Below are 14080 nucleotides of genomic sequence, written 5' to 3'. Positions count from 1 at the left end.
CTTCATTTTTTACTAACTTTCTGACATTTTCATTACCTAACATTCTGATCTATTTTAAACTAAAATTGTTTGGAATCTTTTTTTCCCCCAATTTCAGCACTGGACTTTGTGCAGGGTACTTTCAGAGTGTAAGTTAACTCACTACATCTTTCTGCTGCCAAATGAATTGTGCCTGGTGATTATTTGGAATAATCTGTTTCATGAACTCACTCTCTGGGCATAAGATGTCCCATGAATTCGGGTTGATTCTGATGTTTGTATTGTATTGTATTCAATTTATTGTCATTGTCTCAATTAGAGACAACGAAATGAATTTCCCTTACAGGCAGTATCATAAAAATTAATAAATAATTAATAATAAAACATATTAAAAATAAAATAGAATTTATAAAAAAGCACAAACACAGAAAGTCCACGACACAACATAACATAAATGGCACCAAGGTGTGGAAGGCACCATAGTCCAGCCAGCCTCCCCTCCGTTCTTCCCAGATGTTCATCCGTGGTCTGGGCCTTCCGGGCACCCGCAGTCGCCGCCCCGGGTGGCCCGATGTTCAGGCCCTCACGCCGGGCTGGTGGAACGCCGACGCCGAACCCCGACGGTGAACATCATCCTCCTCCAGATCAGCCGCCTCCCGCAGCCGGAGTCCACAGCTCCCGAGTCCGCAGGCCGAGCTTGGCAGAGTCGCAGGACCCCGCGCTGCCCATCAGCGCCGCCCGCGTTGGGAGCTCCGCAAACCGCAGCTCCATGATGTCGGTGCAGCAGGTCCAGCACTCCGGGCTCCAGACGGCGACCCCCGGTAAGGCATCGCCAGCCCCGCGATGTTACAGCGCTGTCCCGCCACTGCTGGAGCTCCGGTCAATCCCGGCAGGAAAGGCCGCGCCAATCCAGGTAGGTCGCTGGGGTGGGGGGGGGGGGGGGGCGAGGACGCGACTCGAATAATAGTCGCGTCCTCTCCAGGAAGCGACTGAAGAACGGTATCCCCCGCACCGTACCCTCTTCCCCCACATAAAAACACAAAAAAACACACTTTAACATAACTAAATAAACAAAAAAACAAAAAGATACCGGGCTGTAGGTGGAGGCTGCTGACACCAGCGCCACCGGAATGTTAATATGACAAACATGACAATAAACTCACTTGAACATATTCATCTGGGAGGGAACAATGTCTTGTATATTACATTTTTAGTTCATTTTAAAGAATGAGGTTCTGTATCAAATTTGATTAGTGGCTTTACTTGTCCATTCAATTATTTTAACCATCTGCTCAAAACAAGGACATGGATCCCATTCCACGTAAGAATACTTTTTTTTTGGAAAAGAATGGTCCATTTCATTGAAGTAAAATGGAAAAGATCGCTATTAATGCAGATAGTTAGAAATGGCAAATCTTTTAATAAAATAACATCTTACTGAGTTTAGATAACATATTGCATATTTATTCTACAAAAATAAACTTCGTCCCAATTTCTGGATTCAGGATTGGCTTAATGGTAGCACTCTGCCACGTAATCATAATTTTTTTCTGCATAGTTATTCATTGTAATGTATCATAAATATTCCTATTAACTATTTTGTCACCTAATGTTAATTTAATCTTGGTCTTGAGAATTAATGTAGCTTTGGTGTAAAATGATGTGCAATGCAATTTGTATAATTTTTGAAGACCATTTTTTAAGTACAGTAAACTCTCGTTATTGTGGACCACTTAATATCAAATTTAAATTATAACGGACAAACTGTTTAAGCTGGTTACTCTGCAGAGGTAATTGAAATTGACAACCATTTGCTTCAATGGACTTTTAACTCCATTAAACAATGCAACAAACGGTCTTTCGTATTTTAGCTTGCAGTAACAAAAATCCATTTTTTGTTAAAGTATCACGTACACTCAGCAGATCAGGCGGGTTAGTGTTTTTTGAAGGAGATAGAGTTAAGGTCCAGGCGGGAAGTGGTTGTGAAATCTCTCGGAGCGGGACATGGTTTCCTCTCCCCACTACTGCCAGCCCACACAGCTTCTACGCCATGCTTGCAACCACTAACCCTTACCTACAGTCCCGCCGCCTGAGGGCCGCGACCAATGACTCTTCCTATCCCCCAGCGGCAGCGGACCAGGGCTGATTTCCAGGCCCAGTTCAAGACAGCGTCTGAAAAAAATACCTTGACCACAAATGTCACCTATCGATGTTCTCCAGAGATGTTGCCTGACCTGAGTTACTCCAGCACTTTGTCTCCTTTTGTGTATTACCCAGCATCTGCCGTTCTTTGTTTCTATTACTTGTGCAATGATACTCTATTACTCCGTAATCTCTTACTCCGTAATCTCTTACTCCGTTATAGTGGACAATTGGCAATAATTGACACCATTTCCCCCTCAATGGTCCTTTCTAAAGAGGGTTTACTGTACAAAGAAAACATTGGCAAAATTAACACTGCATGTTCTAAACATCTACTGCTTGGTACCTTTTTGGTTTCACAGTGAATGCATGCATAAAGACAATATCAATTGTTTTGCATTGTTTACAAGTCTTGGCAGAATAATTTGATCAAATTTGTATCAAAAATGGACAATTCTTTTTGTGAGACGCTATTAAAAGCTCACAGGAGAACTGGAAACAATGCTCCTTGTTCTCATTTTTTTTGCTACGGAATGTAATCTAATCTCTGTTAAGGTAACGCATGTAGAGCACTGTCTTTCTCACTCTCCCCTCTGATATTGTCTTTAAAGCCTGGCAAAAATGAAGTTCTAAGTGAGAATCAGGAAATGTTTACAGCGCAAGGTGGTTTGGACGTACCTCAGGTTAGGCTAATAGTTTCTTACTAGCTTTCCCAAATCTCAGGGCTGTTTCAGATTTTATTCGGGGAACTGCTTGAAATCTGTATCAACATTTCTAAACTTACGATTTTAATGAAATGTGATGCTGAATTGCCTTTTGTTGCATTATCTAGGCTCTGGCACTATCTGCGTGTTTATTTTCAGCAGTGAAGTGGTAGCACGCACGGCTGCCTTTGAAGAGTTGTGTTTGGTGTGACACAACCTTTTTCCAAAGCTGGTTACTTTACGGGGCTGTTTTTAGAGTTTTTGCTTGGGATGCATGTTGCTGACTTGGCCAGTATTTAATGCATGCCAATCTCTAATTGGTCAAAGAGGGTGAACTGCTGTGTGTTGAGCCACGGTGGTTATTTTCACAATGCTGTTGAGTACCTGGCGAACAAATCTCAAGTTTTCACATTTAGAATGATGTATGACCTGGCACGTACCTACAAATGATTGAGGTTACTGTATTCTATTTTAACCCTCAGTACAGGTGTCAGAGGTTATGGGGAGAAAGCAAGAGAATGGGGTTAGGAGGGAGAGATAGATCAGCCATGGCTGAGTAGACTTGATGGGCCGAATGGACTAATTCAACCTATTCCCTATGACCCTGTCCTCGTCCTAGAGAGGTTATGGGTCTAGGAGTGTTACAACATATCGAGATGATTAACTAATGCCCCTGTCCCACTTAGGAAACCTGAACGGAAACCTCTGGAGACTTTGAGCCCCACCCAAGGTTTCCGTGCGGTTCCCGGAGGTTTTTGTCAATCTCCCTTATGGTCAAAAGTGGTTTCCGCTTCTATGCTCCGGCGATTATTTCAAAAAATTCAAAAGGTCTTACCTTCACTACCTGCAACCACCTTCAACTAGCAACACAACCGGCTTCGACTAAAAAATGAATGATTTTTAAAACGGCAACCTATTTTTAGTCGCGGCCGGTTTCGAATTTTTTGAAATAATCGCCGGAATATAGAAGAAGCGGAAACCACTTTCGACCATTAGGGAGACTGACAAAAACCTCCGGGAACAGCAAAGTCTCCAGAGGTTTCCGTTCAAGTTTCCTAAGTGGGACGGGCATAAGAGGCATTTTATTGGAACATAATCCAGCTGTGGTGCACGGATGGTGGAGGACATGGTTTGGCTGGTGGATGAGTTGACACTGCAGCGGGCTGGTGTTCAGGATGGTGCTGTACTGCTTGAGTGTTGTTGAAGCAGCATTCATCCAGATGTATTGGGAATATTCTATCATGCAACGTTTTTGTCTTGTCAGTGGAGGAAGGAGTTTTAAAATGTTGAGGCAAATCATTCAAACAAAGGTCACCCTGTCTCTGTCCTGCTCTCGGCCATAGTATATTTGCATGCAGTTTTAGTTGAGTTTTTGGTCATTGATGACACCCCTTACCCCTATGCCTCCTGGAATGTTGTTAATAAAGGACTTTAATAAAATACAGCTGAATACCGAGGCTGAGTTGGTAGTCAATAATTGACAAAATAAATGGTACTAGTGATCATGAGTAAAATGGGACAAGAAATCCTGAGAGGAATTGTGGAGTAAAATGGGCCTTAAGATAGGGAATTGATCAAGTATTTGACACTCTTATTCTAGAAGAGTGCAGATGCTCGGGCAATGAGTATGTTAAACTGGAAATGCAGAGCATTCTAGACATAACGTTTCAATATGTTGTGGCTTCAGGTAAATTATGTTTATTATATTATCTGCCAAATGCAGTAGCATTTTTATTTCAAGTTCAAAAAGGGACAATAATATTCCCAGCAGAATGTGAATGATCTGTGTTTGAAAACCCTCTGACAATGACAGTACTAAGGAAGGAGGGTTTTCTGGAAAAGTATTGGTAAGCCAGTACTGGGGATTTTTTTTCCTATTGGAGCAATTCTGAGTGTACACAGTAATAGAATGGGTGGAATGGGGGTGGCTACTGGGGAAACGTATTCAATCTGTATGTGGAAAGTACTATATAGGTAGATAAACCAAAATTAGGTAAACATTATTTCACTTCCAACATGAGTGTTTAAACTTGTCCCCTTGCATCTCCTGTACCACGTCAAGGTTGTATTGTTTTTAATTGTCCACTTAGTGCAGGACATTTTAGATTTACCCCTGTAGACGAGTGTGGCTCATTGTGAATAATGTATTATCTTCTGAAACAAGCATATAATTTGAAGTTAGTCTGGTTGGCTGCATTTTGGTGTGCCCAGATCAATAGAAAAATCTAACTTCTGAGGAGAATGTGTCCTTGCCTAGTATGCCTATTGGGAATATATAATGCACCATGATGAATGAGTAGAGACTTTGGTGTACACATGAAACAGAAGTTGCAGGTATATTTATTCAATGAGGATAAGAAAATGGGATGCAGTTCAAGAATTTCAAATCACTGCCATCTTATGTATCTGAAACAGCCCTGATCAAAGTTATTTCTTAATGTAGGAAAGTAACTAAAAGTATAGTGCTCTTAAGCAACATACGAAGGGAACAATACTCAGATGCTTTGTCATTTTCAACTTGATTTTCCCCAATTTTCTACTCCACACCCTTCTAAAAATGAAACTGCTCAAACTAACTTTACTAATTGTCCATTCTAATAAGTTGTGCTGTCTAGTCAATGTTATAGGAATTTCGAATAAAAGCAAAATGCTTCTGACTTGTGTTTAGCGAACACCAGAATAATTTGAGCTGGGGTCTTTTATTTTCAGGTTCTTAATATTAATCTGTAGCAGGACAGACTTCCAATGTTCATGGTATTTGTTTAAAAATTGTTGTTGGCTTGGCTGAAATCTAACCTTAAGGTTAATTGGCCATAATGTCGAAGGTAAAGATAGTAAAATCAGCCAGTTACTTGAATGTGTCATTTATCTTACTTAAGGCCAAGGTCGAGATAATAATTGATGAAAGCTGTAATATCTGACATCAGGTCATGTTTTACTTCAATTACATAATCTTCTTGCTCAAATTTGGAGACAAGCCACCAATGCAACAAGAATGATTACACCCAATTTTCCCTTTGATTTAGAGTACGTTGCAAGACTAAAACATTGTTACTTCTAAAATTACAAACACTTTAGAAATAATCTACATCCACGTTTAACTAAATGGCATTGGTCTTTGTCAGCTGAATCAAGCTTCTTAAAATTTGAACTTAAAAGGTTTCTTACATATGTATAAACTTTTATTTTAAGGAGGCACCATCAAAGATTTGTGACATGCACGTAGATGTTTCTAGACTACTTGAATTGGAAGAACAGGTGGTGGATGAACATCGAGAAATTCAGCAGGTAAGAAATGGACGTTCTTTTGCAAAAATTATAATATTGACTAATTTATTTTTTCCCCAGTGGGTGAATAACTGAACCGTTTACACCGGCAGGATTCTGATTTGTCCCCACAATATCTTAGCTAATTATATTTGGGACAGCTTTAAGTGCTACAACTGGAAGAACTAAGATAACAGGCCTTCCCTCGGTGTTCTCTCCTCCCCATCCTCCAACTTACAGTGGGCTACTTTTATCCAGTTAAGGCTCTCTAACAATATCTTATTTGATTCATGATTTACTATTTCATTAAATGTTTTGATGGAATTCTTGATCCAGTTTGTTAAAATGCTTGTGTATTTAATATTTTAAGAAAACTTTGACTAAAAATACAAATCACTTATTTAATTTTAATAGAACAACCTACTAGTCTGCTCGTAATATCCTGCAAGATGATATTTGATAAAGAAACATTTAACTAAGAGACCAAATAATTGTGCTGTTTCCAAACCCCGGAATATTACAACCTTAGTTTGTTTTAGCGCAGTATGAGCCTGAAAGTTATTTTCATCCAGTATTGTTCTACCTCTGTTGGAATGGTGATGTATTTTGGCAATAGCACAAAGCAATTTTCATGATTGCCAGAATATTTTGATTTCGTAATGTCAATGAGACCACAAAGATATGGTACTCTACCTTTGAATCAATACATATGATAGGGTTGGTCCTAGGCAGTGCCTCCCGCCAAATCCCTTTTTTCCTTGGAATTCCATATAAAACAGAGCATTGCAGTTGATGACACCAGACTGCGGACGCTGGAGCCTTGATCAACAAAGAATCTGATGGAAGAACTTGGCAGGTTGAGCAGCATTTATGGAGGGAAATGGAGAGTCAGCATTTCTGTCGAGCCCCTTCATCTGAACTGTAGGAGTAGCGGGGAAGTAGCCGGTACAGGGTGGGTTGGGGCAAGAAATGGCAAGCTATGGGTGATACAGATGAGGAGGGCATGTAGAAACAAAGAACTGCACATGCTGGTTTAAAGATGGGTAAAAGATAGACCAAAGGGAGCCGCCTAAAAAAGGGTTCTGACCTGAAACGTCGCCCATCCTATTCCTCCAGAGATGCTACCTGACCCACTGAGTTTCTCCAGCACTTTGTGTCTATTTCCAATGAGGAATGGTTAATTGGCAGATGGAGTCAGGGAGAGGGAAGGGTGGAAATGGAGAGGTTGCGAGGTGATGGGGAGAGGCAAGAAAGGACAGTAGATGGTGGAGTCAGATAGACAGGCAAGTGAAGCATGGAACCAGATGAGGGAGGTAGGGTTGGCAGATGAGAACAGTGGTTGGAGTGTGGGTGAAGTACAGATGAAGTGGATGGGGGAATAAACTGGGTGATGGGAATGGGATGTGGGTTGAAAAGGTGGTGTGTGAGAGGACCTGGGTATATCAGAAGGAGAGAGAAAGGAACGAGCAGAATACCTGAAATTTGGGAATTCCGTGATCTTGCCATCAGATTTTAGACTATCCAGGTGGAATTTGAGGTGCTGTTCCTCTAGTTTGCATTTGGCCTCACTCTGATAGTGGAGGAGGCTGTGGACAAAGATTGGTGCAGGAATTAAAATAGGTTGCAACTAGGAACTCCAGATCAAGTTGTTGTTTAAAGTGCAGCTGTTTAGCAAGGCAGTGACTAGTCTGCACACTCACGAATGTAAGGGATGCTACATTGAGAGCACTGAATGCTTGTAGACATGTTTGGAGGAGTTGCAAGTTAATCTGTCTTGCCTAGAAATGCTGTTTGGATCTTTAGATGGAGGTGAGGGAGGTGGTGTAGGGTCAGCTGTTGCATCTCCCACCGTTGTGGGGAAACTGCCTGGGATAGATTAATTGCAATGAAATTCCTTGTTCATATGAAACTGTTTTTTTATTATGATGTACATAACCAAATAATTCATAATATAAAAATGTACCAATGATCCTCAAAGGATCCTGCAAAGCAAATTAAAAGGAAATGACTCCCAAATATTTTGCCAAACAACCATCGTTGAACAGGGTAGTAGCTATTTAGTCCACTATGAGCAATGCCAAATATAGGAATGCTTAATGTTTGAAGAAGTCCTGACCCAAGACGTTACCTAAACATGCCCTCCAGAGATGCTGCATGACCTGATGAGTTACTCCAGCACTTTTTTGTAAACTTGCATCTGCTTAATGCTTAATGTTTCTTTTAATTTTTTGTTCTCTATACCAACAATCACCAGAAGAGGGTGTAGTTTCATATGGAAAGTAATGATTTATCTTTTCACCAGAAATTACTGCAGTGGGGCGATGCAGATAACAAGCTCTTGAAGATGACTCAACTACCTGACTTTAATCTTGAAACCTACACCAACATCTTGCAATCGTACATGGATGAGAGGATGGAAATATTCGAAGAATTTGACAGTACAGTTTTCAAATTTATGTTCTTGTATTCAATGAAGGAGAATTAATCTGAATATGTAAAAACAAAGGGTTGAATATCTGTGCAATTCATAATGCTCTCAACCTTTCATCAGTCATCTTACTTCACTAAAGGAACTGGAAATTAGACTCAATGTGACAAAAGGCCACTTGCTTTAATATGCCATTGTTCTTTACGATCAGTGAATTTAAGGGCCTGTCCCACTTGGGCGATTTTTCAGCGGACTGCCGGCGTCTGTCAAGTTCGCGGCACTCGCTGAAAAACCGGGAACTGGAACGGCGAGTGTCAGAGTGGAACACACACACAAACACATCGCAAAGGTGGGGGCCAGGGAAAGCGGGGGAGTGCTGTCTGAAATTCACACGGTGCAAAGCCAAGGTGATACAGACGCACACCGCAATGAACAGGAAGGTTAAGACGGCTAGCACAGTGTACGGTAGGTCCTTTAAAAGAGGGGGGGGGGGGGAGAGAAGGAGTGGAGACACTTTTAAGAAGCCAGGCAACTTTTAATAAGCCAGAGATACACAGCTGTGAAGTTTGGCGGGCATTTAACATTGTCCTTGGTTATCCTTGGTTCTGAAAACTCGTGCTTATGGGTTTTTTTGCCCAATGAGCCAATGAAAATGCCCGGTCAGCAAAGGCGATTAACTAAAACTACTTACGACTACCTCGATTACGTATAACTACATGGCGACCACACTACAACCGCACCTACAACTACAGGATTAGCGATTTTCTCCATGGCGACCAATTTTCGGTCACAGAAATATTTTCAACAAGTTGAAATATTTGCGGTGACCATACTGAGGCTGTGACTAGTTCCCAGAATGCGGGAACTCCTGTACTTGCCTAAAAAGTCGCCTAAGTGGGACAGGCCCTTTAGTGCAAAATGGGCATGACATTTTACAATGGTCCATTTTGTTCCACTGCATGCTCCCATCACCATCTCTTTTCCAACCATTGGTGTAATGATTGCAAGCAATGTGTCTGAGATTACATATAGGTCAACATATGTATCCCTCTCCCTAACATCCCAAAACTATTATGTTACTATACTTTAGTGCCTCATTTGATACATCTCACTAGCTTTGGATGTATCGAAAGAGACACTGAAGCTAATTATTTTTGTTTGATTTTGCAAATTTAATTAAAGAAAAAATGGGAAGTATAGACCAGCAAGCCTAACATCTGTGGTAGGTAAGTTACTGGAAAGGGTTCTGAGGGATAAGATGTGCATGCATTTGGAAAGGTGGGGGTTGGTTAGGGATGGCCAGCACAGATTTGTCCATGGGAGATCGTATCTCACGAATTTGATTCCGTTTTTGTTTATGTAACCAAGAAGGTCAATGAGAGCGGGGCAACATCTTAAATCATTTTTGCACTCTTTCCAGCATTGGCATATTTTCTATAGCAGGGCGACCAAACTGAACACCATACTCCAAACAGTTAACAATGCCCTGTTTTGCCATCTTTATTTCCTCGAGTTTACTCCTGCATCCCCTACACCTCCTGAGTCATTTGATCCTGTATCTGTCCCATGTCTCCATCTTTTGTACTAGAGCTTCAATATCTCTCGTCATCCAGAGTTCTTGTACTCCTGTCAACCTTGCCTTCACTCTAACTGGAACATGCAGACCTTGAATTCTCATTGTCTCACTATTAAAAGCTTCCGGATTACTGGATGTCCCTTTCCCTGCAAACAACCTATTCCAGTCCATGTTGGCCCGATTTATACTAAATTTTGAACCATTTTAGCAATCTAAAAACGAATAGAACTATGGTCACTGGTCCCAATATGCTCCCCTACTGGCACCTCAGTCATTTTCCCAAGTGTAGGTCAAGCTTTGTACTCTATATAGCCTGAGGAAACTATTGTGAATGCATTCAACAAATCCTACCCACTTAAGCTATTCACACAGTCCCACTCTATGTTAGAAAGTAAAAATCCCCTAGTAAAACAACTCTACTCTTCTTGCAACTTTCTGGAATCTCCCTTCATATTTGTTCCACTAATTTCCATTGACTCTTTTGTAGCCAATAGGACAATGGGATCAACCAGATCACCCCCTTATTTTTCATCTCTACCCATAGTCTCACTGGAGGATCCCGCAGTAATTTTATCTCTGACTACTGCTGCAATGTTCTCCTTTATCAAAAATGTAATTCCCCCTCCTCTCCTTCTTACACCTCTATCCTGCCTGCAGCAACTGTACCTGGAATATTAAGTTGTCAGTCCTGTCCCTCCCTTAACCGCATTTCCGTAATGGATATAATGGCCCAGTCCCACGTACCTATTCATGCCAAGTTTATATACCTTGCCCATCAGGCCTCTTGTATTGAAATGAAAGCCTAGATTGAGTGAATGTGGAGAGGATGTTTTCGCTAGTCTAGACTCTAGAACCAGAGTCCATAGGCTCAGAATAAAAGGACGTGCCTTTAGAATGGAGATGAGAAGGAATTTCTCGTCAGGTGGTGGTGAATCTGGAATTCATTGTCACAGGCAGTTGTGGAGGATATTGTTAAGGTGGAAATTGACAGTTTTGATTACTAATGGGCCTGTCCCTCTTAGGCAATTTTTCAGGCGACTGTCAAATCGTAGCAGGTGACAGACACAGACACACACACAGACACACACACACACACACACACACACACACAGCCACACACAGCGCCACACACACACACACACACACACCCCTAACTTCCTTCACCAGCTGGGGGACAGGGCAAGCGGGGGGGGGTGCTGTAATTAAGACGGTCAAAGCACAGTGTACGGGAAGGGTCACTTAAGTCCTTTAAAAGAGTGGGGGAGATGGGGTGGAGAGAAGGAGTGGAAACAACTTTTAAGAAGCCAGAGAAACACGCCTGTGAAGCTCGGCGGACATTAACATTGCTGGTCGGTTCTGAAAACTATTGTTTAAGTTTTTTTCCCCCAATGAGCCAATGAAATTCACCGGTCAGCAACAGCGACAACCTACGACCTCCTGGCAACCCACTACCACTGCACCTACGTCACGAGAATTCTCGCTACTCTCCACGGTGTTAAAATTCTGGTCGCCACTAATTTTTCAACATGAGAAATTAAGACATTTATGGGTTTGCCCCACTTAGGTGACTCTTTAGGCGACTGCCAGGGACTTGTTTAATGGAATTTACCTACGACACCTGGCAACAACCTACAACAACACCTACGTCAACCTACGACAAAACTTTTGCAGTAGTCGTCTGTAGTCGCCCAAATAATCGCCTAAGTGGACAGGCCCATTAGGGTGTCAAGGGTTATGGGGAGAAGGCAGGGGATTGGGTTGAGAGCCGAATCAGCCATGATTGAATGGCGGAGGAGACTTGATGGGCTGAATTGCCTTATTCTGCACCTAGAAATTATGAACTTACAATTAAATGCAATTGAACTCAACAGACTTTCTTAAGTATATAATTCTGTATCAAGTTCCAACCTCTCTGCCTCACTGCAGCTTTGAATCCCACCTGGCCAATCTAGTTTTAACCCTCCATCTTAATATGAACAAATGTTTATCAGTGTAGTCATTGAACCTCGACGAACTATGAAAAAGATGCTCAATCCCGTAACAGCAAGTAATCTATACAGCAATGATCTCAAACCCACAAAATGAATTAAAGTTGACATTTTCCGCATTCTGAGATGGTATTTATACTAGTAATGTTTGCTATCTTATAAAAATTGCATGTGTATTTTTTGATTTTTTATCAAAATAAAGAATAATGCACTTAATTTACTTTGGAGCATTGACTAATATAGCAATATTTGCTCTCAGTTATCTTTTTGTGTTTAAGATATTGCTTAATGGGAGTGCAAAATCAGACCTGAGTATTCAAGTATTGCGACTCCGTTTCATGAAGTGATCAATGTTGTTTATCTGAACATCAAACTTGTCTTGGTCTCTATATATTAAAATATTTGTCTTTTTAATTGCAGAAAGCTTGAAAGCCTTGCGACAAGCTTTGCAGAAGGAAGAGCAAGCTGCTAAAATTAAAGGTTGATGCCACAGCCTGCATTTTGGGAATCTTGAGCTGTTCAAGTGTTTGGATTGTAACTTGTGGTCACTAGATTCAACTTTCATTCACCCAGGGGCTGCAAATTTTGTACGTGTTCCTCTTTAATGTTTGTGTCCTCGCAATCGTCTTTCTAAAACTTTTGTCTATATGACTTTCTTAGATGTTTTCTTTTGGAAAATGTACAGATTTATATCTAGTATATAATATACTTGAACTTGCTTTGTGATGCATAACTAAAAGTGCAAGTTTGCATACATAGATAGTGATGCAGTTATGATGTTTAGTCAGTTATGATGATTAGTTTTTTCAGAATGCATTGATTTCTCTCATCCTTCCATTGCGTATGAGAAAGTGAACTTATTTAAAGGTAGAAAACTTGTATTTAAGTATGAGAGTGGAACTGCACCTGTTTCCATAGCTCTTTGTGTCTTGATGTTAATATGACTACACTGGGGCACATTTGTTTTCATTCCCTGACTCAAAATTTAGCAGAATATTTCATGAGTTGTGAAAGTGTTTAATACACGCAAGACCTGTTAAATATTTCGTAAGGCTCCAGAAGGATAACCTGCTTGTTTGGGTTTAATGACCAATGACTGACTTGTGTTTTCAGCATGTTTATAATTAAAAGTCTATTTAGTGTGTAGATAGAATACTACCATTATCTCCTTTTAAAATTTGCGATGTCTCTTAGCCTGCTAAAATGGTTTTAGGTTTTTTTGGTTAACTAAAATTTTATAAATTGGCTGTAGAACATTGTGATTCTTCTATTGTATTGCCAAGAATTGTACAATTTGGAGTCTGGAAGAACCAAAGTTAACCACTGCAAACTTATTTCTGATATTGTTCAACCCTCAGTACAAAGCAAACCATCATAAATCTGCTTAATTCACTTACAACAATTTTCATATTCTGTATATTCAAAAATGGAGTAGAAGGAGAGAAATCAATAGAATCACAATTCTGAAATATGCCACCTTTTTTAATGAAAAACTGTCTGGCAAAGAACTGAATTAAGGTTTTTTAGTCTTTCAAATGATTGGTACGCATGATGGAAAGTCAAATATGAACTTTCTTTTGTCTGTGTCCACTCCAGACTGCATAATCCACTGAAATTTGTTAAATTGAGGAATCCTACTGTAACATTTTTTTGACATTTAATAAAGATAATGAAATACCATGCAAGTATCATTTTTAACTAATCTAGTTTGCATGCAAACATGTGAACTGATTAACACTAATAGACAGGAAATGTGACATTTTATCAAGTTACCAATAGCACAATTTATTTTTGAGCCGGTCTTTATACAAACAGGCTGACCACTAGGTACAAAACGTGGTGAAACTAGTAGACGGGAAATTTAGTGTATACTCCCATCTGTTGATTTTTGAATCATCCAAGTCAAGTCAAGTCAAGAGAGTTTATTGTCATGTGTCCCAGATAGGACAATGGAATTCTTGCTTGCTGCAGCACGACAGAATATTTTAGGCATAAA

The 14080-nt window shown here is 40.5% G+C and overlaps 1 protein-coding gene across 4 annotated transcripts in view; it reads left to right on the top strand.

The window, feature by feature from the left end:
• Window positions 1-13764, top strand: part of kif2c (kinesin family member 2C) — a 74279-nt gene extending 60515 nt beyond the window's left edge. For all 4 annotated transcript variants that reach the window (XM_033028750.1, XM_033028752.1, XM_033028751.1 and 1 more), the window contains 3 exons: window positions 6018-6113; window positions 8395-8530; window positions 12505-13764. In XM_033028750.1, coding sequence (XP_032884641.1) covers window positions 6018-6113; window positions 8395-8530; window positions 12505-12569 — 297 coding nt within the window. In that variant the 3' untranslated portion in view covers window positions 12570-13764. The remainder of the gene's footprint in view (window positions 1-6017; window positions 6114-8394; window positions 8531-12504) is intronic.
• The last annotated feature ends 316 nt before the right edge of the window (window positions 13765-14080 follow it).

This window comes from Amblyraja radiata, chromosome 10 (assembly GCF_010909765.2).
Source record: "Amblyraja radiata isolate CabotCenter1 chromosome 10, sAmbRad1.1.pri, whole genome shotgun sequence".
In the NCBI taxonomy this organism is placed as follows: Eukaryota; Metazoa; Chordata; class Chondrichthyes; order Rajiformes; family Rajidae; genus Amblyraja; species Amblyraja radiata.
This window is presented reverse-complemented; position numbering and strand designations above follow the sequence as displayed.